Raw genomic sequence first — 21548 nt, forward strand, 5'->3', positions numbered from 1 at the left:
AAGGGCAGATATACCATCTGATTCTTTGTTGGGAGGGGTCAAAGTCTAAAGTAATATTTTAGATAGAAAATCACTGTACTGTAAATTATGTTTCAGTTTAGAGCTCTATTTCTTTATTATTGATATAGGAGATGTCTTCACAAGGCAAATCGGAGGCGTCTCCACCCTCCGCATCCTCAATCACCAATGAGACAATGGAGAACCCAATGACCTATGAGGCGGTGATACCTCACTGGTTCTACCACAAGATACAGGATGACAGAGGGTCCTGGAACCCCTTCAGCAGGGAGGATTCTGACAAACTGGAGGCTGCTTTCTGCTCTGGTACAGTATGTGAGAACCACAGACTATAAATACAGGGTAATACAGTAATGCCCCTTTCAGACCGCACAAATTAAACGGTATATTGCCGTTTCTTTACCGTTTCAAAACGGTAATATGTGCGGTCTGAAAGGTCCAGAGTGCGTTTACCGTTTTAAAATAACCGGTATTTTAAAATGGTAAAAAAGCAGGGTCCTACACGTTTCAGACCCGTTTTTTTTTTTGCAGTCTGAAATGGTACCCAGGCAACAGTGAGCACTATTGGTCCCCAGTGCCTGCATATTTAATGAGCCGACCGTGCATTAAATATGCGCATATGTAATTAGCAGATAATTACATATGCACATATGTAATTAGCCGCTCATTACATATGCACACATGTAATGCGCGGCCGGCTCGTTAAATATGCAGGCACTGGGGACCAATAGTGCTCACTGCTGCGCCCCCCCCCCCCCAATGTGTTTAAGAAAACCCCCGTGCCTCGTGCCTTACGATCCCGGCTGTCGGCTCCTGCTCCTGTCGGCAAAAAAAGTGACTTCCGGAAAATGGCTGCCCCATAGGAAAGACTGTTTGAAAAAACTGTCTTTCATATGGGGGCAGCCATTTTCCGAAAGTCACTTTTTTTATAAGCTGCAGGAGTCTGCACAGCCGGGATCCTCAAGTCATGAGGTACTGGCTGCATGGGAGGGCTTTCTTAAACACATTGGGTGGGGGGGGGGGGTGTTAGCCCTATTGGTTGGGGGGGGGGGGGTGTTAACTGTAACACGCTGCCACACAGCGTGTTACAGGGGGGGGGGGGGGGGATGCTGAAGACCGCACTGGCTTTGATCCTGTATTTGGAAAGTTTCCAAAAACGGGTCTGCCAGTGTCAAAAAACGGCACTTAAACGGTAATATCCCGTTTAAGAGATGCGGTGTGAAAGGGGTTTTACCTGGCAGACCCGTTTTTAGAAACTTTTCAAAATACCTGGTCAAAGCCAGTTTTGCGGTCTGAAAGCAGCATGAGGAGTGGCTGTACGAAGGGTCATGGAGGGCATGGGGGGGGGGTTGTGTAATACAGGATGAGTGCGTTTTAATGTTATGATAAGAGGACTGATAGACACACTAGTTTAGTGTGCTCATAAATTAATGGAACATGGAAGTAATTGGATTTATGTGTTGTGCATCTAATCCTGTTAGTATGAATGTAATAGAGCTCATTAAGCCTTTAATCTAGGACTTGAGCCCTTCATAGCTATGGAATGGCAGATTGCACACCTAGGGAATTTTTTTTTTTTTTTTTACTTTTGTTTCTCTTGTGTGTTTTAGGTGATTTTTTTTAATTTATTATTTTGCTTGACCATGATGTTCTGTTTTATAACGCTTCTGTTTATTATCTTTTATTAGGACAAAATCCAAACAGTATTGTAATCCCAGTTTGTGGAGGGCGATATGATGTGTACCTGGGCAGTCGCAGGATGCTGTCTGTGTACTGGGATGAGGACGACTCTGAAGTTCAGAGATGCACCTGGTTCTACAAAGGGGATAAAGATAAATACGTTCCATATGCAGAGAATTTCAGTGAGATTCTAGAGGTAATTTCCTGCTTTTATATTTCATGTCCCATCCTGAAACCTTTTCATTGTATATTCATCTGTCCAGTAAATGTCTTTAATAGAAATGAGCGTGTGTAGCATTATTATTATGTGAATATATATTTTTTTTTGCACTTATCCTATATAATAAAAGGCTAGCACTGCTCCTCACCCTTATGGGGGCATATTCTCCTACTATGGAAAGTAATTCCCCCCCCATAAACACCGCTCAGTTTGTATGCACTGAGCGGTTTTCAGGCATTGATGTACACGTCATTGCTGGCCATACATGCTGGGAAAAAACGCCCATTGTTTATGGACCTTTAGTGTGTGCTTATGTGTTTTGGCATTAAGACTGTAACCTGCATTGGGGCAAATATTTATTTGAATGCATATATTTATTTTACTCTAAACCAGTGATAGCCAACTCCAGTCCTCGAGAGCTACCAACAGTTAAGGTTTTCCAGATCTCCTCACAGAATCACAAGTGAAGTAATTAGCTCCACCTGTGGATCTTTTAATATGTGTTAGTGAGTAATGAGTGCACCTTTGGGATCGGGTGAAATCAGCCCAAACCGTACTAGTGTATGGACACCTTAAGTTGGATGTTGGTTTAAAACAGGGATGGGGAACCTTTGCCCCCCCAGCTGTTACTGAAATACACATCCCAGCATGCACTGCTACAGTATTGCTATTTGGCTATGCTAAAACTGTAGCAAAGCATTCTGGGATGTGTAGTTCAACAACAGCTGGAGAGCCGAAGGTTCCCCATCCCTGATTTAAGACTTCCCCAGATACCTAGAAGATGATGGTCTTATGTATTCAATTAAGGGGCTAAAATTGCAGCTTCAGTGGTTTTATCTGGCCAAAGATTTTGGGAATGCGGATTCTATGTGATACATTTAGTAAAGTGTGAGTTTTTAGAAGTGAGATATGTTTCCCATAGCAACCAACCAGATTCTACTGGGGAAATTTACTAAGATGGGAGTTCTATTTCACATGGGATGTTTCTATGGGCAACCAATCCGAATATACTTTTTATTTATTTAGAACCTTCTAGAAGATAATAGACAGTATCTGATTGGTTGCCCATAGCATCATCCCATGTGAACTCCCATCTTAGAAATGTTTGCTGTCCTTCTTTAGCTAACATCTTCTATTGGATAATAGCGGAAATCTGATTGGTTGCTATGGGCAACATCTCTCACTTCTAAAAACGAACACTTTAGCAAATGTACCCCTAAGTCATAAGAAGAATCAGGGTTGTTCTTATTCAGCCAGGTGAGAAACCTGAAGAGAGACTTCATACCAGTGAATATTCCGAAAGTGTAAAAAAAAAAAAAAGTGTTAAGAAAGCAGTCCTCTGACTGGTGTGGAAGGCAGCATAGGGGTTAATAGATTTGGTCCTCTAAGGATTTGTTGGCCAGACCCTTACATACTGCCTGCATGACAGGCACTCCGGCAAGTGCATTGTGTGTGTTGGGGCTGCTTCTCTCCTCTAGATGGCCAAATAGGGTGAAACTTGCTGACAGTCTCTCAGTAAGCTGATACCCAACTTAGCTTTGGATCATTATCTGAACCTGGTCATACTGTAGCCTGAACATCATTGGAATTGGACAAATGTTAGAAGGGGACATCTTCCCATCAGTGTTTATTTTCTTTGAGCAGCACTGACTAGGGGTTATCACCGCTACTATTGGCTTGTTCTAGAATCGAGAGAGGGACTGAATCTTCAATGCTTCTGTGTACTTTTACTTTATGATGCCTGGTTGCTGAAAGAGTGAAATGTAGGAACTTGACAGGTGGACATCACTTCATTTTACTTCTAGGGTTGTCTAGAAGGCTGACTCTACAGTGCATCTCATAGCAATATTGTAGACAAAGTTGTCTTTCTTTTTGTTTGTCTGTGTTTTGTTGGGTAGGGAAATAACTGTTCATGAATAATGTAGATATTTGTATTCATTTAAATGTTTGGAGTCCAGGCTCCAGTAACCCCCACTGCACTATTCAACAGATGTGCAAAACTGATATTGCTTTGCTTAAGTTAGATGTAAACCAATTTAGATTTTATTGGTATTGTCGCCTTTTGATTCTCAATAAACTATTACAAATATTCTCATAAACATAGAATGGAAAAAACAACTAATGTTTGAGAAAATATTGAAGGCCTGGATCTATCCTAAATCGTTGTTGGACTGGAATATTAACAAAATATTTTATTTTATACAGTTTTAATAAATATTTTTCTTGATATTTAAAATCTTTATCAGGAGTAAAAGTTTTGGATAAATGTGAGCCAAAAATCTTCAGTAACCTTTAACAAAGGACCGACGGATGGTGTAATGGTTAGCATTACTGCCTCACAGCGCTGAGGTCATGGGTTCCATTCCCACCATGGCCATAACTGTGCGGAGTTTGTATATTCTCCCTGTGCTTGTGTGGGTTTCCTCCGGGTTCCTCCCACAATCCAAAAATATACTGGTAGGTTATTTGGCTTCCAACTAAATTAACCCTAGATTGTCTGTGTGTGCGTGTACATGTGGTAGGGAATATAGATTGTAAGCTCCACTGGAGCAGGGACTGATGTGAATGTTCAAATATCCTATGTAAAGCGCTGCGGAATATGTATGCATGGGATGCAGTCAAAATCCCGAATGGGTCATAATACCGACAAGGACAAAATCCAGACAAGGTCAAAATCCCGACATTTAAAATCCCGACAAGGTCAAAATACCGACATATAGAATGTACAGGTGAAACAGTCAACATGACTTTGTGTCGATAGGTCGACATGGGTTTTTTCACTGTGTTTTTTGACCCGACGTGCCGACAGGCGGTATTTCATGCCCTACCATCCAATAGTGTGCCGAGGGCAGCGAGGCACCGTGCCCGAAGCATCAAGAGCGAAGCGAGTGACTGTGGTTCACTTCCAACTGTGTCCGTGTCGACATTCGATCAAAAAACACATGTCGACACAGTCATGTTGACTGTTTCACCTGTACGTTCTATATGTCGGGATTTTGACCGTCGGGATTTCATACCGAATCCGTATGCGCTATATAAGAAATTGTTAATAAATAAATAATTGGAACATGTCTGTTTCTGCAGGACACCTACATGCAAGCAGTGACCCATAATGAGTGGAAGAAGAGACTGGAATCACCCTCTAGAGATCTGATAATTCTGCATAACCCCAAGGTATAGAAAGGGCATCCTTCCCAGATATGGCTTATTTACTTGTACACAAATAAGGTCTTGAAGTCACCCGAACAGACTCCCCAGCAGTGATTTCATATTTATTTAATGATCCCCACAGTTGCTATCTGAGCCATCCTTTATGGACACTACATCAAGAATGGGGATGGTGATGGCTTTTGCCAGCCCACCAATGGTGGCATTCATCTGAGTTGTGTTTCCAACTTCCCTAAAACAGATATGAAGAATTTAATATTTTTGGAACTTGATATTGCAAATCAAGTTTCTTCCAAGGAATCTGTAAGATGGGAGAACCATGGCAAAAGTACAGCATTTTTATTTTATTTTTGTAAACGTATCAACAAGGAAACAGCAAGGAGTCAGGTTCTACCTGGAAATTAAGGCATATATTACAGCCCTTATAATAACTGAATCCCAAAAAACCCCATTGACGTAGCTCAAGTCCCCAAATGAGTATATGTTTGCACATGTTCCTAGAACACCCTCTACACCACCATTTTATTCCAGTGTCCTCCAGATAGTATGTGAGTGAGAGGTGATTGGACAGCTACACTTGGCCACTATGTGGCTGTAGAATATTATGCTTATTTCTGCTTTTCCCTTGGCTGAATGACAGTGAGAATACTATGACATATGCACTGCCTTGGCCCCTTGCAGTTCTAGGGCATTGGTTCCTTGCAATACTAGGGCTTCTGTAGTATGAAGGGTTATTGGAGATATATAACTATAGATCTAAAACAATACGATGATATTGTTATGCTTATATCTACAATTCTCATTGATCCTCTTTTTTGCACAGCTTATGGTTCATTACCAACCAACAGGAATCCCAGATGAGTGGGGAGCTACACCAAGTGAGCAGGGTCGACCCAGAACAGTGAAGCGAGGTGTTGAAAATATCTCTGTAGAAATACCTCCAGGTAATGGGCCACACGTCGTATTTTGGTGTTTCTCAATGAAATATGAATTTCTTCCCTTGATTTATATAGCCAATTTAGTATTTGTTTTTTTCTTCCTGCATTAGGGGGTAAAAGATTGTAGCAAGGCAAAGGAAATTGAACTCAAACTTTTTTATAGTGTTTCTCTTTAGTTCTTTTTCCATTGTCTTTATCCAAATACTGGGGCATCTATTGTCAATTTGATGACTGTCAGAGATACAGTAGTACTTGGAGTTAACCGGTGATGACTCCTAATACCAAAGTTATTGTTAGAGTTTATAGAGTTATTAAAGTTTATTGGGGTACCTCTTATTCTGCCACTGACCCCACACAGTTCACGTTTTCCAGGTCACCTGTGGATTTTTGAAATGTAAAAGTTGGGGATGGGTGTGGATGGAAAGATAGACAGTGTCTAGGCTTACTTCTATTGGTTGACAGTCAACCTGCAATAGGTCCACGCTTACAAAAGGTCGGCATGGCAATGGTTGGCACGATTTTTAGGTGTCTGTCTACATTTATGGACATAGACTCCCAGTTAATGTATCGGCTCGACATTCTTTCGGCACACTATTATATTTTCATTCCATGTCGACATGGATAGTGAATGAAGAAGTCTGTTGGGAAAAAAAATCATGAAAATATGGCATGTCGACCCTTTGTATTGACCTTTTGTCAATGTTGACCTATGCCTGTCGACCAATAGTGGTCAGCCTATTGCCTGTCAACCAGGAACCAATGATGATACACAGTGCTCCTAATGGGTGACCTGGAAATTGTGAACCATGAGGGGTCCTGAAAACCATCTAACAACATTATTTAAGAAAGTCAAACTGTACAATAACATACTCCTTAAGGTCGACCCCCCCCCCCCCCCCCCTGCCGATATACGGTGAGGTGGGAATATTGGAGTGCCCTCCAGCAGTATCATATTCCCACACATGTTGGCTGTCTCCTATATAGGACATCTTGGGACAATTCTTATTTGATCGCATTATAAACGTTCCGGATACCTTTAGTCTTATTTCTTAAATTGCCTGTCTTCTCCGCTTACTAAGGAGTTAATCCATTATGGCTGCCATAGAGGTTATCCAGGAATGTGTTCAGTTTGCAGGCTATTAAAAAAATAAAATATTGGTGTTGAAATCATCCATCCTTATCCTTAGGCCACTGTTTTTTGTTTGCTTCCACATGATCAAATTATTGTTCATGAATCCTTTTTGTGAACTCCAAAAAGATTTATAGTATTATCAGGAGTGTGTGCCCTACATCTGTGCTTTTATATCTTCATTTTCTGTATTTTTAGGAGAGCCAGCCCAGATTGATCACCTAGTCTTTATGGTCCATGGTATTGGACCTGCCTGTGACCTTCAGTTTCGAAGCATTGTGCAATGTGGTGAGTTATGTCTACTATGACTCGGGGAAGAAAGCTGCCGGCTGTGACCTCTCTGGCACAGCATCTGACCATCAGCGGGCATTTGTCTGTCGGCTCAGTGTGATTGATGTTTCTTTTCTCCAGTCAATGATTTCCGGCTTGTTTCTTTGAATCTTCTTCACGCCCACTTCAAAAAAGCTCATGAACAAGACCAGATTGGTCGGGTTGAATTCCTACCTGTGAACTGGCACAGCGCTCTGCATGCTGATGCTACTGGAGTTGACAAGTATGTGGATGTTTGCGTCTTCTACATTTGGGTTGATCATTGGGTTTGGTGCGGTTGATGACTGGGGATGCCCTGCACACACACACACACACACACACACACACACACACACACACACACACACACACACACACACACACACACACACACACACACACACACACACACACACACACACACACACACACACACACATTTGGGAGTGCGTTTTAACTATAAAAATGATATAAATAATACAAAGACGATATTTCTAAGTTCTAAATATCTTATCTTATTTGTATTAAAAAAAATTACCATTTTTGTAGTCAAAAGTGTGACCAGTGAGGCTGTCTCCCTACCTACCCTGACAGCACGTAATGGGCTGATTCAGTTTGGCTTCGGGCTCTGGACCTAATTCAGAGTTGATTGCCAAATAGAATATTTGCAAATTAGCGAATGAATGAGCATGTATTCCATAAACATCATTCATGCGTGCAAGGCCGATTACAACAGAAACTGTGTATGGATCAAAATTGCAAAGCAGACAGAGGTAGACTGACAGGAAGCTGGTGTTTGGGGTGGAAACCTGCTGTTTTCCGGGTATGTCCCGGAATATGCAGGCTGATTTTATTAAGCTCGGTGAATTGATTAAGTGTCTGGTACTTTATCACCGGCCAATCAGCTTCTAACTTTCTAGTTACAGGCTGGGTTTAAAAAATGACAGGAGATGATTGGATGATAAAAACCTTAAAGGCTTCCTTCGTTTTGCATTCTGAATAGGTATTTTGTTGATCTGAGAGACTGCCCATTGGTTATTCTTTAGCAAGATCGTCTAGAATACCATTCATTAATATTACAGTACTAATAATACAGTGATATTACTGAACTATATTATTTAATTGTATATAATATTACCAGCCCGTCAAAATGACAGCACAGCAACATAACAGTAATGTCAGTGCCAGCAGATGTGCGCAGCTAGACAGAGCATCACTTGTCTTGCTCCTTCGGGTGCCTATTATATAGAATAAATCTATTATACACTGATGTGCCAAAAGTCACAACGTGTGTGATTAGTATCATGTAGGATCCCCTCTAGCCTGGTGAAGTGCAGGGAATCGATGTGGCATTGTTCTACAAGTAGATTTAGATCCTCTGGAGAGAGAGATGTTTGTAGGTGAAGGATCTTTGATGTGACTGGTCTGGACCTCTCTACCACATCCCATTGTTGCTAGACTGGGTTCATGTTGGGCAAACGGGGCTGTGCCAGAGCCGAAACCCCATCATCAGCCCGAACTACCCAGACCTGGAACTCTTCAGACCATGCCATATGTTGCCAGTTTTCCATGGTCCTGATCTCAACGTCACTAACCCAGACAAGGTGAGCCTTGCTTGAGGTTCTGTGTTTGGTGTTGTAGTGTTAATAGGGGCAATCTGCTTGGTCTCCTGCTCCTTATGCTAAAAAATGCTGTTCTGACCTGCTGAATATGTGTCGGTGCCTCCTGCATTGAATGATGGCGTGATTTGAGCCAGTGTCGCTTGCCTGTTACCACAGACACCACCGGTCACAATTATTAAGCACCCATGGTTGTCCACTGTACTGTCCACGATGGATGGTAATGCCTTCTAGGATGTATTCCCAGTACACGTGACACCGTAGACCGAGGAATGTTGAATGTCTGCAACCTAACAGATGTTAAAACTGAAAAAAAAAGTTTGTGTGTGTGTAACAGGAGATGACAGCCTGCCGAAGTGAAAAAAGCTTTTACCAAGAGTGCAAATAAAAATCTAAAATACAAACCAAACTCAAGGTGGTAGCAACCACACATAATAATAAATGGCCATCAGTACGGTTTCAAATGTAGGCATTTTCTTAGCATATACATGACAGTGAATTGAGGGATTGCAAACTCATGGCTAGCTTGAGTTTGTGGACTTCCTCGGGTTCCACTCAAACGCAACACAGATTCTCACCACTTGTTCCTTTGAAACTCGTGGTCTTCCTGGACCTTTTTCCTTTACACAGACAACCACTCTCTCTTGAAACTGTCGCAATCACCATCTAATATTTTTAGGAGAGAGCTGATTAATGCAAAATCGACTTTGAAAGGCATTTTGCAACATGACCATCTAATTGGTTTTGGCAAATTTGAGAACGCAGAACACCTTTTGCCACGGACTTGCAATCCTGAGATTAAAGAAACACCTGACTGTTGCTGGGGGAACAATTCAACTGCAGCGCCCCTGTGGCAGCCATTCAAAACTTAAGAACCTCCTCTTTCAGATGGTCAGTGACTCTTTTCATGACGCTGCTTGAGAACTGAAATCAATGCGTCATGAAATTGGTTCATTCTTTTTAACCACTATGTTCTTTCAGTTTCTGTAGCCACGGAGAAACGATTTAACAATGAATGTGGTAATGTCCTTTTTGTTATATTATAATTGAAGCTTTTATTGTGTTTTTTTTTTTTTTTTTCCCAACTTTTTTGCTTTTCCTGACCTTTTTAAATTAAGATAAAAAAATCAGGTCACTATTATGTATATTATGTATGAGTGATGCTAGCCATAGTATATCTTATGTTCTGTGGATGAACAACGTGTTTAATTTTTCAGTGACATCCAGAGAATAACCCTGCCCAGCATCTGCCGCCTACGTCAGTTCACCAATGAAACACTGCTGGACCTCTTCTTCTACAACAGCCCCACCTACTGCCAAACCATTGTAAACACAGTTTGTGGGGAGATGAATCGCATTTACCGACTGTTCTTGGAGAGAAACCCCACGTTCAAAGGACATGTCTCAGTAACCGGACACAGCCTCGGTAGGTCAAGATGAATTTTAAATGGAATGATTGTGTGACTTGTTCTTTTGGGAGATGATTGAATATCAACTGACTTCATTCATATTGGACTGTTTTTTTTGGATGAAAGTAGCATGTGGTTATCCTGCCATTGGCAACGGTGTGCCCATATCCGATGTGTAAATTAATAATATATAAAGTTAAACAAAACTATCTTTCCTAAGTAAGCTGTATTTATGTGTGTTGTGGTACGTTGGGTATTTTACCGTGTTATTCCGTTGGGTATGATAGAGTTAATTGCATTTAATCAGTCACCTGCTTGATTTTGACCTACTGGGGCATTTCAGTTTTGAATTTTGCATGTATTTTTTTTTGCGATGAGTCAAAATCAGTTCTTTAAATTAATTCTGCTGAGCAACTTTCATAATGTGCTATATCCTAGCGTGGCTTATGCATGGTTTCAAATGATAGTTGGCTCTCTTTGGTGAGCACAGCAAATTCTCATCTTAAATCTTCTTTCATTACTACAGCTGTTTTTGGATTCTTAGGTTTTTAGAAATTATTATGGACATTTACAAACAAAGTTTCCACTTAATTGGATCTTAACAATTTAAATTCGAAAATGACTGTGCAGCGGCGGCCTCATCTGGCCTCTTACTTCATATTAATTACAGCTAACTTTAGCCCCACCAAAACAGTCTCTTGCATAAACAACTGGGTGAAACCAATTAATAGTGGTTTGTTAATATTGGTCATTTTGCATCTGTAACTTTAACCTTTTGAGTGCCAACATCTCTGTGAGAGATGCACAAATGTCTGCTAAAAATGCCAACAGCTCTGTGAGAGATTATGTAAAATATTGGCTAAAGATGCCAGCGTCACTAACATTTGTTATATAAATTCAAATAAAAAATGTTGTGTAAAAAAATAGATTAGTTCCTATATAAGGTAAACATTACAGATCATAATGATGTATAAAAAATATTTGCTTGCCAATTTTTACACCAATTTTGACAAATTCACTGGACACTCAAAGGGTTAAATAGCAATTATTTAAAAGTCCAAATGAACCTAGATTGTTTCTATAATGTCTCCTTATAACTCATTGACCCTGCAGGACAATATTTTTGGTATATCCTACTCTTTATTCCCGTAACAATCTATCATCCGGTTTCCTCACTGGATTCAAGGCAGTCTTTACTATGTAATGGTCTCTTCAGGTATAAAAAACAAACAAAATGCCCATATATTCCTTTTGGACTAACTCACTAACATCCAATCAAACATGTTTTCCTTTCATTCCCATTGAACACTTATAACTAGACACCCTGCATTATATGGAGAGACCTAGGCATAAATATTGTGTAATGGTTAGCATTACTGCCTCACAACACTGAGGTCATGGGTTTGATTCCCACCATGACCATAACTGTGTGTGGAGTTTGTATAGTCTCCCTGTGCTTGCTTATAGTTTTCTGCAAGTTTGTGGTTTCTTCCACAATCAAAAAAATAATAATACATACTGGTAGGTTAATTGCTTCCTGACCAAAAAATGCCCTAATGTGTGCGTGTGTACATGTGTTTAGGTCAGACTAGATGGGTCAAGTGGTTCCTGTCTAACATTACATTTTATATACCACAGATTAAAATTGGCTGGGATGAATTAAGGAAAGGACTCCAGTGGAGAAGATGTCCATGGCAACCTGCCCTATTCTATCTTTCATTTTTATAGTGTCCTAAATGTTGACTTTTCAGAGTAAATACGTTATTTATATGTTTTTTTTTTTTATATATTTCTATAACTCGGTGTCTTTTCTCTAGGATCTCTCATTCTGTTTGATCTACTCACTAACCAGGTTGATCCAACACGAAGTATTCACGTCAGAACAAAGGTAATTTCTGTTGCTTTATTTTATCTGTCTGTTAAATTGTGCAATAGTCACAACTTATTTTTTTTTTTATATATATATATATATATAGATTTCCCAAAATCTGTTCCTCCCACTATCTTACAATCAACTTTAGTCCTGTTATATTAGAACTAATGTAATGTCACATCTGAATTATGGCATCACAGTGGGCCTTTATTTGGTAGTGGATTACTTTGATGACTTGTGTGGGAGGTTTAAATCGCTTGAAAATAAGCCTGGCACTATGAATGAGAGCTTAAGAACTCTGCATCAGGATAATACAGTTACAGAACTCTATTATGTTAAGGTGGAAACCTAATGAGTCTATTAGGTTCAGCTCCCATTTACCTCACAAAGTTGAATTCTGAAATACCTTTGTTGCAGGCCTCAGCGGACAGTGCCGGACCTCAGACACCCAAGCACACACTGAGACACTTTCTAGAGGAGCTGGAGCTGACTGAACTACTCAGTGTGTTTGAACAAGAAATGATGGACATGGAAACTCTGGTAAATCCGGCCTTATTTCTAGAACATAGTGATGTGCCGCATGCTTCTGTAGCAGGAGGACTGTGTATATCTAATGGTCATTCAGTGCTTCATGTGTTTTGTGTTTGGCTACAGGCTATGTGTACAGATCAAGACCTGAAGGGTCTAGGAATCCCTTTGGGACCACGGAAGAAAATACTCCAATATGTAAAACACAGAGGGCACCTAAAGGTAAGTTTTATCTGATGAATATACATTGTGTGTGGGTGCGCTGCAGAGAATCGATCACTGCATTTTTTGGAGGCTGCCCATCAAGCAGGTGCTCCCCTCCGAGCAGGCAAAGGGAATGGTCCATGAGCGGCATGTCAGCTCATTGGGGGACTGGTTTGCGGCTGGAAGAGCTGACCAACTGCTCTGAGTGTCAGCTCTTCCAGCTGCATCCTATCCCCCGCCATTTCCAGCAGCTTGTCCGCTAGACTTCAACAGCTTGTCAGCGTGGCAGAAGAGAGCACAGTGAAGAAATTTTAAAGGGCAGGGCGGCTTTAGACATTAAAAAAGGGGCAGAGGGCGTGGCACCCTGCAAAAAAAAAAATCTAATAAAATACAGGAAACTTCTGAACATGATAATACTATTTATTTTTGGGTAGGTTAACATCACTTGTAATTAATATCAGATGTTTACTCAATATGCCACGCTGTAAAGCCTAGGATAACATTGTATATACCATTTAACAATCTGTATACAAGAATAATAAAAGGGACTATAACTAAGGACAAGGCGTGGGGACACTGTCATAAACACAACAATGGGTATGCATTGTTGTGGAATAAGGGGAAGTCTGCACAGTATGAGCAGGTTGTTGTAGTAGTTCTCCTCCATCGCCGCTCTACCATTGCTGCCCGTGACACCGGCTTAGAGTGTTGTGGTTGTCCGCCAGGTTCTTTCAGCTGCAGCATTTCAAAGTCTGCTGATTTACTACCGGTTCTGGCATGCATGATAGCAGCAGCAAGGTGAGAGCGCTCCGTGGACTGTGATTTGGGTGGCACCAGGCTGCACTGCCACACCCAGAGTTTCCCCCGCTGCATGGAGAGATGTTTCTCTCCCATACCCAGACGCCAGCAGTCCAGCCAAAATCCAAGGTGGTGGGCGTGACCTCTTCCTCTGTAAGTCAGTCCCTTCAACTCCGCTGAGCTCAGCGCTGCATCCTCAGACCTCCACGCCTCACTCCTTCAGCCCTTCTGCCTCTGGGGCACCCCAGGAAAGACCGCTGGATACCTGGTATTGCCCAAGCCTGGTAGAGATTTGGAGGACCCGGGCTCTTACAGGCTGATCTCCTTACTCAATGTAAATTCAAATTAGTCATGAAAATTCTAGCAGATCTACTCAAATAAATATATAAGCAAGGAAGTAATTCCTGGCACTCACTAAAGGAGGGATACTTTGTCTGTTGCCTTCCGTGAGAACAGGGTATAGCACCCCAAACAGCGTCGGTATACGGCGGCACTTATATATAATATAGATATAGCCCACATTTGTAGATTTGGATCAGACGGGCTTTATATGTGGAAGACACGCTGTAGTAAATGTCCGCAACGTGTTGGTGGTGATCCATCGGATGGGTGGTTCCGGTGATCAGGCAGTTTTTTCTAAGGATGCTGTATACGTGTTGCATCTGGTCGCTTGGGATCACCTGTTTGAATCCCAGTATCGGTTTGGGTTCCTACCCTCCTTTATTGATTTACTTAAAAATTAATACTGGTAACCTCAGACTCCGGTGGCATGCAATGGATACCTCTCCTCACCCTTTCATATACAAAGGGGGACCAGACAGGGGTGCCCCCTTCCCCCCCTGCCATTGGCAGTGGCTCTGGATCTGCTGGCTGTAGTGCTTCGTGCGAACCAACCATATAAGGGTATCCAACTAGTCGCTGTGGTCCTAAAGCTATATCTCTCTGCGGATGACATGCTTCTCTTTGTATCCGATTTAGATGTCTCTATCCAAGCAATTTTGGAATTAATTTCGGCTTTTGGATCCTTTGTGGAATTATAGGGTCAACATATGCAAGTCAAAGTCTACTGATTGTTGTGTGTTGGGAAGGAGACTGTGGTTTGTGTCCTGTAGATGACTGGTTTTATTGATTAGTAGAGCCTAGTGATGGTCCAGCCCAATGGCATGGTATTGGTTAATGCAGAGAACCTCTGGTGCTTGCTGTTGGTGAATCCCTGCAGGTGTTTCTTGATGCCAAGATGATGATTGCCTGTCTGAGCTGTGAATGCTGATGGTAGAAGCCGCTGTGTCCTTGTGGCAGTAGTTGTTTGAAAACTGCCAACTGCTGGACCCTAGAGGGTGGTTGCAGTTGGTGTACCTTCATGAAGCCAGGTGTTGCTGATCTGCTATAGGTGTAGTGAGCCATTGGTCGTGGTCAATACTGCATCAGTCATGACTGATGTCTGTTTGAGAACAGTCAGGTAACCTGATTGAGGGTGGTTCTGGTTGATAGATCTACAGTGTCTAGGTAGACAGTCAAAAGGTTGACATGCAATATGTCAACATGAAAAAGGTCGACATGCAGTAGGCCAACGGGATCAAAATGTAGACAGGGTCAAAATGTGAACCTGAAAATGGTAGGCACATGACAAGGTCCACGTGTTTTTCATATATATTTTTTTTGTTGGGAAACTGACTTGTTCTTACTTCACCAACTGTGTCTGCACAGAGTGAGAATATAATAGTGTGCAGAGCATAGCGAGGCAAGGGTATGCGTTACACTAAGTGGGAGTCCTTGTCATTGTTGCCGAGAACAAAAATTTGAAATACGCATGTCGACCTTTTCAACCTTTCCCATGTGAACTTTTGACCCTGTCAACCTATTGCATGTTGACCTTTGTGGATTGATGTAATAATCCACACCTATCTGAGGGTGTGATCTGCTGGAGTTGCCATCGGTACCCTGGTGTGTGCTAGTTGTCAGTTTTAATTTGTCTGAGCTGCCTCTGTATTGGCACACCTTTTGGACCCATCCTCTGGATTATAGCAGGAGCAGCAGCATCCGACCTGCTCTATTCAACACGGTTTCAAGCAGTAACACAGCACATTAAAACTATGTTCACAAGTCAGGATGGACCCAGGTTATTAACTTTCCCTTTGAGATATTATCTGTAAATGCCGTAATCTGATATACTTTTACCTCGGGTTACACTGTTCACTATAGGCTATGCGAGCCAGTGTCTGGTAGCTACAAGGGTTAAACTCCCTGAGTACACCCTTTCAGAGCAAACCTGTAGCCGTGTTGTTAGGAGTTTGGTGTGAAAGGAGTATAACTATATGATTGTTATATACAAATATACGATTGCATACACCTATTGTATGGTTGTTTCTGCAATATGGTCCAGAATAATAACAGATAGTATGGCATATTATGTAGACCTCATGTCGAAATGGTCACAATGTAAACATTCTCCCATTGATGGCATTGACCCATAAGCAACCCTTTGCTCCATTTTTCAACTAGTGGACTTTGTTATTTTTTGGATTGACCACTATTGGTGGACGGTCAAACTGGCGACACGCAAAAGGGTGACCTGGACACCATCCCCAACAAAAAAAAGGACCTGTTCACTTGTTCATACTTTACCATCCAGCTACAGGGGGAATATAGCAGTGTGACGAGCGACCATGCGAGAGGACATTGTTTTTATGTGAAACAATAGTGGATAACCTACATTATGACTCTTAACCTAGACACTGTCGACCTTACAACCCAGATGTTCTGATGTAAACATCATGCATAATGGTATTAATCTGTGGTTCATGTTCATAGGAGTCTAACTGCACAGCTGCGGAAACCTCTCTGACGAGTGACATAACGCAACCTCCCCTGACGTCTGGCAGCACTTTCAATGTGGTGAATTATGAATACTTTGATGTCGGAATTGGACAGGTGAGTATCCACCAAATGTGACCACCCCTATAGTGCTGTAAGGATACTGGGGATCATGTTAGTACGTTCTAAAACTATCCTACCCTTAAAATTATGTGGATGGCTAAATGCTATTGACTAATTCGTTGGATCATTGCGGGGTCTGCAGCTGGGCAATTTTTGACCAAGCGTTTTTGCTTAGTCAAAGTCGCGATGTGGCTGCTGGCGATAAGCCGGCGGCCAACCCCAGCAGCAGCCCACATGTACAGCTGAATAGACGCTGCAGCATCTAGTCAAAATATTCTTGCCTGCAGTGTCTATTTGGCTGGGTGATAGCGACTCTGCAGGGCAGCGCATCGCTATCGCCCGCTGTGTACCTTTGCCTGCATCGCTGAGGGCGATGCAGGCAAACCTTCTAAGTGATTTTGATGATGTAGTTATTAGGAGTATATTAATAATTTAGTAATAAAACAATTCCTAACCGGTTAGAAATGATTACAAAAATACGTGTAGACACATATATCATTTACATATAGAATATCAATTTGATCTTCAAAACTTTAATGTAAAAAAGTCGAGACTGCTTCCAGGGATTATGGCAATGCCTCAGTCGCCAAGCAGATTCCCCATATAATCTCTGCCCCCCTAACAATTGCTTATTAGGGTGGCATGGGCTGGCTCCATCTGTGTATTAGAGCTGTAATTCGATACCGCCCTAAGCGTCAGCCTGTAATTTGACAGTTAGGAGCTAATAGGCTGCTGCGTTATCACCTTCCACTTTTCACTTCACCAGCCTTCATACATCTGCCCCTAAGCCTCAGAGCTGCAGAATGTGGATTGCCACTGGTGATCCTGCCCCAGCACAAAGTATCTGAGCCATTCCCATCTGGGTCTTGTAGTTCACTTAATACTATAAAGTGATTTTGTGCACACTATGGGGTAAATTTACTAAGTTGGGAGTTCTCAGAAGTGTGAGATGTTGCCCCTAGCAACCAATCACATAATTATCATTTATCTAGCACCTTTTAGAAGTTGATGGCTAGAATCTGATTGGCTGCTATGGGTAACATCTCAATCTTCTAAAAACTCCCGCCTCAGTAAATTTACCCTTATATTTATGACCTCCCATTTTTTAAACTGAGTATTTTTTATTGCGTTTTAAAGATGGAAAAAAAAAACTTAACACAGATAGTAGTGCTATGACAGACATAACAAATATGGCGCATCCATATACATATGTACATAAGATATATAGGAGTGAACATACATATTCATGCTCATAAACATAAGGATATGAAAAGCAAATATTGAGCGATCATGGCAAAAATAAGTACACAATCACCCGGAGGTGCCATCCAGGCTCTCATAACAGAGAGGACAAGGACATAGATATGAAATCACAGTACACGGATATGCATTAAAGTACTACTGAATTGCACCATAAAAGAAAAAGGAAAGAAAGTTGAATACAAAACTGCCAGCAGTCACTTGCACTACCGTCCAAAATACTAAAACCCACCATCCCCCATCCTACAAAACCTAAATCTACTTATAACCCAAGAGCCTAAAAAAACAAACAAAAAAAAAAACAAACCTGTTAGTAATAGAACAAAATCACCCATAAAGACTCAAAACAAACCTCCCTATAACCCCCCACCCTGTATAACCTAACCCCAACCTAGGTATACCTGGTTCCCCCCAAAAAACATAATCCCCAACTAACTAACTATATTAACTATCTAATTCTGTTTTGACGGATAATGACCAATTGGACTATAGAAAGAAGTAAACTAGGGTATTCAACTAAAGTCGAGTGAACACCACCCTAACAGGATGCGAACACCACTATTTCAGCTGACCTATACCAACAACTAATTTACCCGCTCCACTCAACCCATCCACCCATCCAAGTGGAGGATAATTGTTAAATGGACCTACAGGGGCAATGGACAAACAGTATTGTAATGTAGCAGACGCAGTGGTTCAAGAGAGTATTTTAAACATGCCAAATGGATGATTAGTCTTAATTAGAGTAAACCAACTCTCCAACTATAGAAAGAAATAAAGCAATTTTATACATAGTGACTGAGCTACAATTTGACTCGTAAATAGTACAGTACAAAGTAGGCACAGTCCTGATTAACTGAAAGATGACAACTCTGCCTTAGGCATAGTAAAGAAAAATCATAAGGTGTACCATGAACATTGTATAAGACCATATACAACATAGCAATATTAAAGCAGGATATAAAAAAATAAATTAAAAACCAGTATGGGGTAAAGGAATCATGAAAACGGTATGCCTAATAGTGGCATAGTGGAGTATCGGCCAATATTCTACGTATTTGAAGTGCTAAGTCTCAGGAGAAATGGCCCATCGCACATGATAAAAAACAGGAGAATACTCAGGATTTGTTCCATCACGTTTCTGAGAATATTCACATGAAAAGCGGAAACATTGGTACATGAAGTCCAGACACACGGCGTGGAACCTAGGGGTTGCGGATAGGCTCTGCAAACCGGCAGTGAAGGATTCCTGGAGAATAAAGCATTCTGGGACAGTCACATAACAGAGGACTGGACGTGGCCGTCCTATGGGAGGCGGCACACCATCAGTGTCAGCATGTAACTTTCCAGCTTGATATGGAGAAATAAAAGGAGCTAAGATACCGGCATCCGGGGTTACAGAAGACCTCTCCACCTGACAGCTTGTAGCAAAGAGAGTCTGGGACTCTGTCAGGGTGCAAGGCCTGGATACAGCGCTTAAAAGCACAGAAATCTCACATTTTCAATTTTAGCAACAATCCTCTGGGTGGACTCCTCAATAGCCTCAATGAGCAACTGTATAGGATCAGCCATATCAATAGTATCAGCAAAATGGTGCTTCAGATAAGTACCAGGATTGCTTGGTGGTGGCTAGCACTCCTCCAAGGTTCAACTATAACTAAGCAGTAAATATTAATTATTCAGACATCAGTATGGCAATATCAAATACAAACTGGTTCCGCTCAGCACCCCCGTAGAGGACTGTAAGTGATGTGACTCCGTATATTAAAGAAAAAAGGGTAAGCAGATCTGGGCTTATACAGGCCGGGGAGTTATAATGGCACCTGATACAGCAACACCCCTCAGATCCAAAATGGCTGCGTCCTCTACCCTGTCCCAGCGATGAATGGCCAGGCTGCGCTGTCCCCAGGCGTCTGAGCTTGTATCTCAGATGTGGGTCAGGATCCCTCTGATCAGGCCCCCAGCCACTGCAAAGGGCACTAGATGAATCAGTTGACTCATCAGCAGTGAGTCTAGTGCCTATCCCCACCTCCCAGGGCTGTAGTTGCAGCTGCAGGAGGAAGGGAGGACCAAAGATGGAGCCCGGCAGCACGAAGCACAGAAGGGCCAGACAGCCGCAACAGCCTTTGCGAGCCACGTAGGAGAGCCGCGGGTAGCACAGAAGCCGGAGGAGAGGCTCCGGAGGGTAAGCAGAGAGGGGTAGGAGGTCCGCGGTCTCTGGGGCAGGATAACCAGTGTGGAGGCCACACATGTCCGCTCGCAGTTAAGACCAAGGTACGCCAAGACCTCACATTTTTACAATGTGCAACACACAAGGAAGCTTTAATCATCTCCCAATGATTTATGCCCCTATAATACAAGTTTCCTATGGTAAAAATCTGTAGTTGGTCGCTTGTCAGAACATACCAATAAGAACTTTACTCCAGTGTAATATAAAATGATTAATCAATGATACATATTTATTTTTCAACTGTTTTCAGGTTCGAATCGATTACCCCCAACTCAGCTTCCATCCACAGATTTTCTTTGCCTGGGGTTCCCCCATTGGAATGTTCCTGACTGTACGAGGTTTGAAGAGGATTGATCCCAATTATCAGTTTCCCACATGCAAACGTTTCTTTAATATCTATCATCCGGTAGGTATAGGCTTTTTCCCCCCGACAATGCGAAGGCATAAATTGAGTAAATTAGCATACAGTATGCAGTACGGATGGTGTAATGGTTAGCATCACTGCCTCACAGCGCTGAGGTCATGGGTTCAATACCCACCATGGCCCTAACTGTGCGGGGTTTGTATATTCTCCCCGTACTTGCGTGGGTTTCCTCTGGGTACTCCAGTTTCCTCCCACAATCTTAAAATATACTGGTAGGTTAATTGGCTCCCAAAAAATTAACCCTAGAATGTCTGTGTGTGCATGTACATGTGGTAGGGAATATAGATTGTAAGCTCCACTGTGGCAGGGACTGATGTGAATGGTCAAATATTCTCTGTAAAGCGCTGCGGAATCTGTGTGCGCTATAGAAGAAACTGCTAATAAATAAATAAATACAGTATGTCCTAATTATTTTCTGGCTCTTGTTTTTCTAGTTTGACCCAGTTGCCTACAGGATTGAACCAATGGTTCTCAGAGAAGAGGAGTTTGAGCCAATGTTGATACCTCACCATAAAGGCAGGAAGAGAATGCATTTAGGTAACTGCATTCCACTTTTTATTTGATTTCATTACCACTTCATGTTTTCTTCATTAACCTAACGTACATTATTTAAGCATTACCACATTATACTTCTCTGGCGTGTCCTCTGTGAGGGCTACTGTGGTGTAACTGTCATTGTTTCAGGTCTGTTCGGATTCCAAGGTAAAAGGAATTAGAGCTCTAAATAATTGATCTTCAGGGGTTCTGTCCCATGAGCTTTTCTTTACTGACCCCTCTGGAAAAACCAGGGTTTCTAGTTCTATG

General features: G+C 41.8%; 1 protein-coding gene across 6 annotated transcripts in view; it reads left to right on the top strand.

Annotated features, from left to right (window-relative positions):
* Positions 1-21548, top strand: part of DDHD2 (DDHD domain containing 2) — a 56201-nt gene that overhangs the window by 20683 nt on the left and 13970 nt on the right. For all 6 annotated transcript variants that reach the window (XM_083185009.1, XM_083185008.1, XM_083185011.1 and 3 more), the window contains 13 exons: positions 129-324; positions 1707-1894; positions 5003-5092; positions 5910-6030; positions 7352-7441; positions 7565-7706; positions 10299-10507; positions 12308-12378; positions 12781-12903; positions 13018-13113; positions 16705-16824; positions 20571-20726; positions 21179-21281. In XM_083185009.1, coding sequence (XP_083041135.1) covers positions 129-324; positions 1707-1894; positions 5003-5092; positions 5910-6030; positions 7352-7441; positions 7565-7706; positions 10299-10507; positions 12308-12378; positions 12781-12903; positions 13018-13113; positions 16705-16824; positions 20571-20726; positions 21179-21281 — 1705 coding nt within the window. The remainder of the gene's footprint in view (positions 1-128; positions 325-1706; positions 1895-5002; positions 5093-5909; positions 6031-7351; positions 7442-7564; positions 7707-10298; positions 10508-12307; positions 12379-12780; positions 12904-13017; positions 13114-16704; positions 16825-20570; positions 20727-21178; positions 21282-21548) is intronic.

The sequence above is a fragment of the Crinia signifera genome, chromosome 4, assembly GCF_055691185.1.
Source record: "Crinia signifera chromosome 4, ASM5569118v1, whole genome shotgun sequence".
Lineage (NCBI taxonomy): Eukaryota > Metazoa > Chordata > Amphibia > Anura > Myobatrachidae > Crinia > Crinia signifera.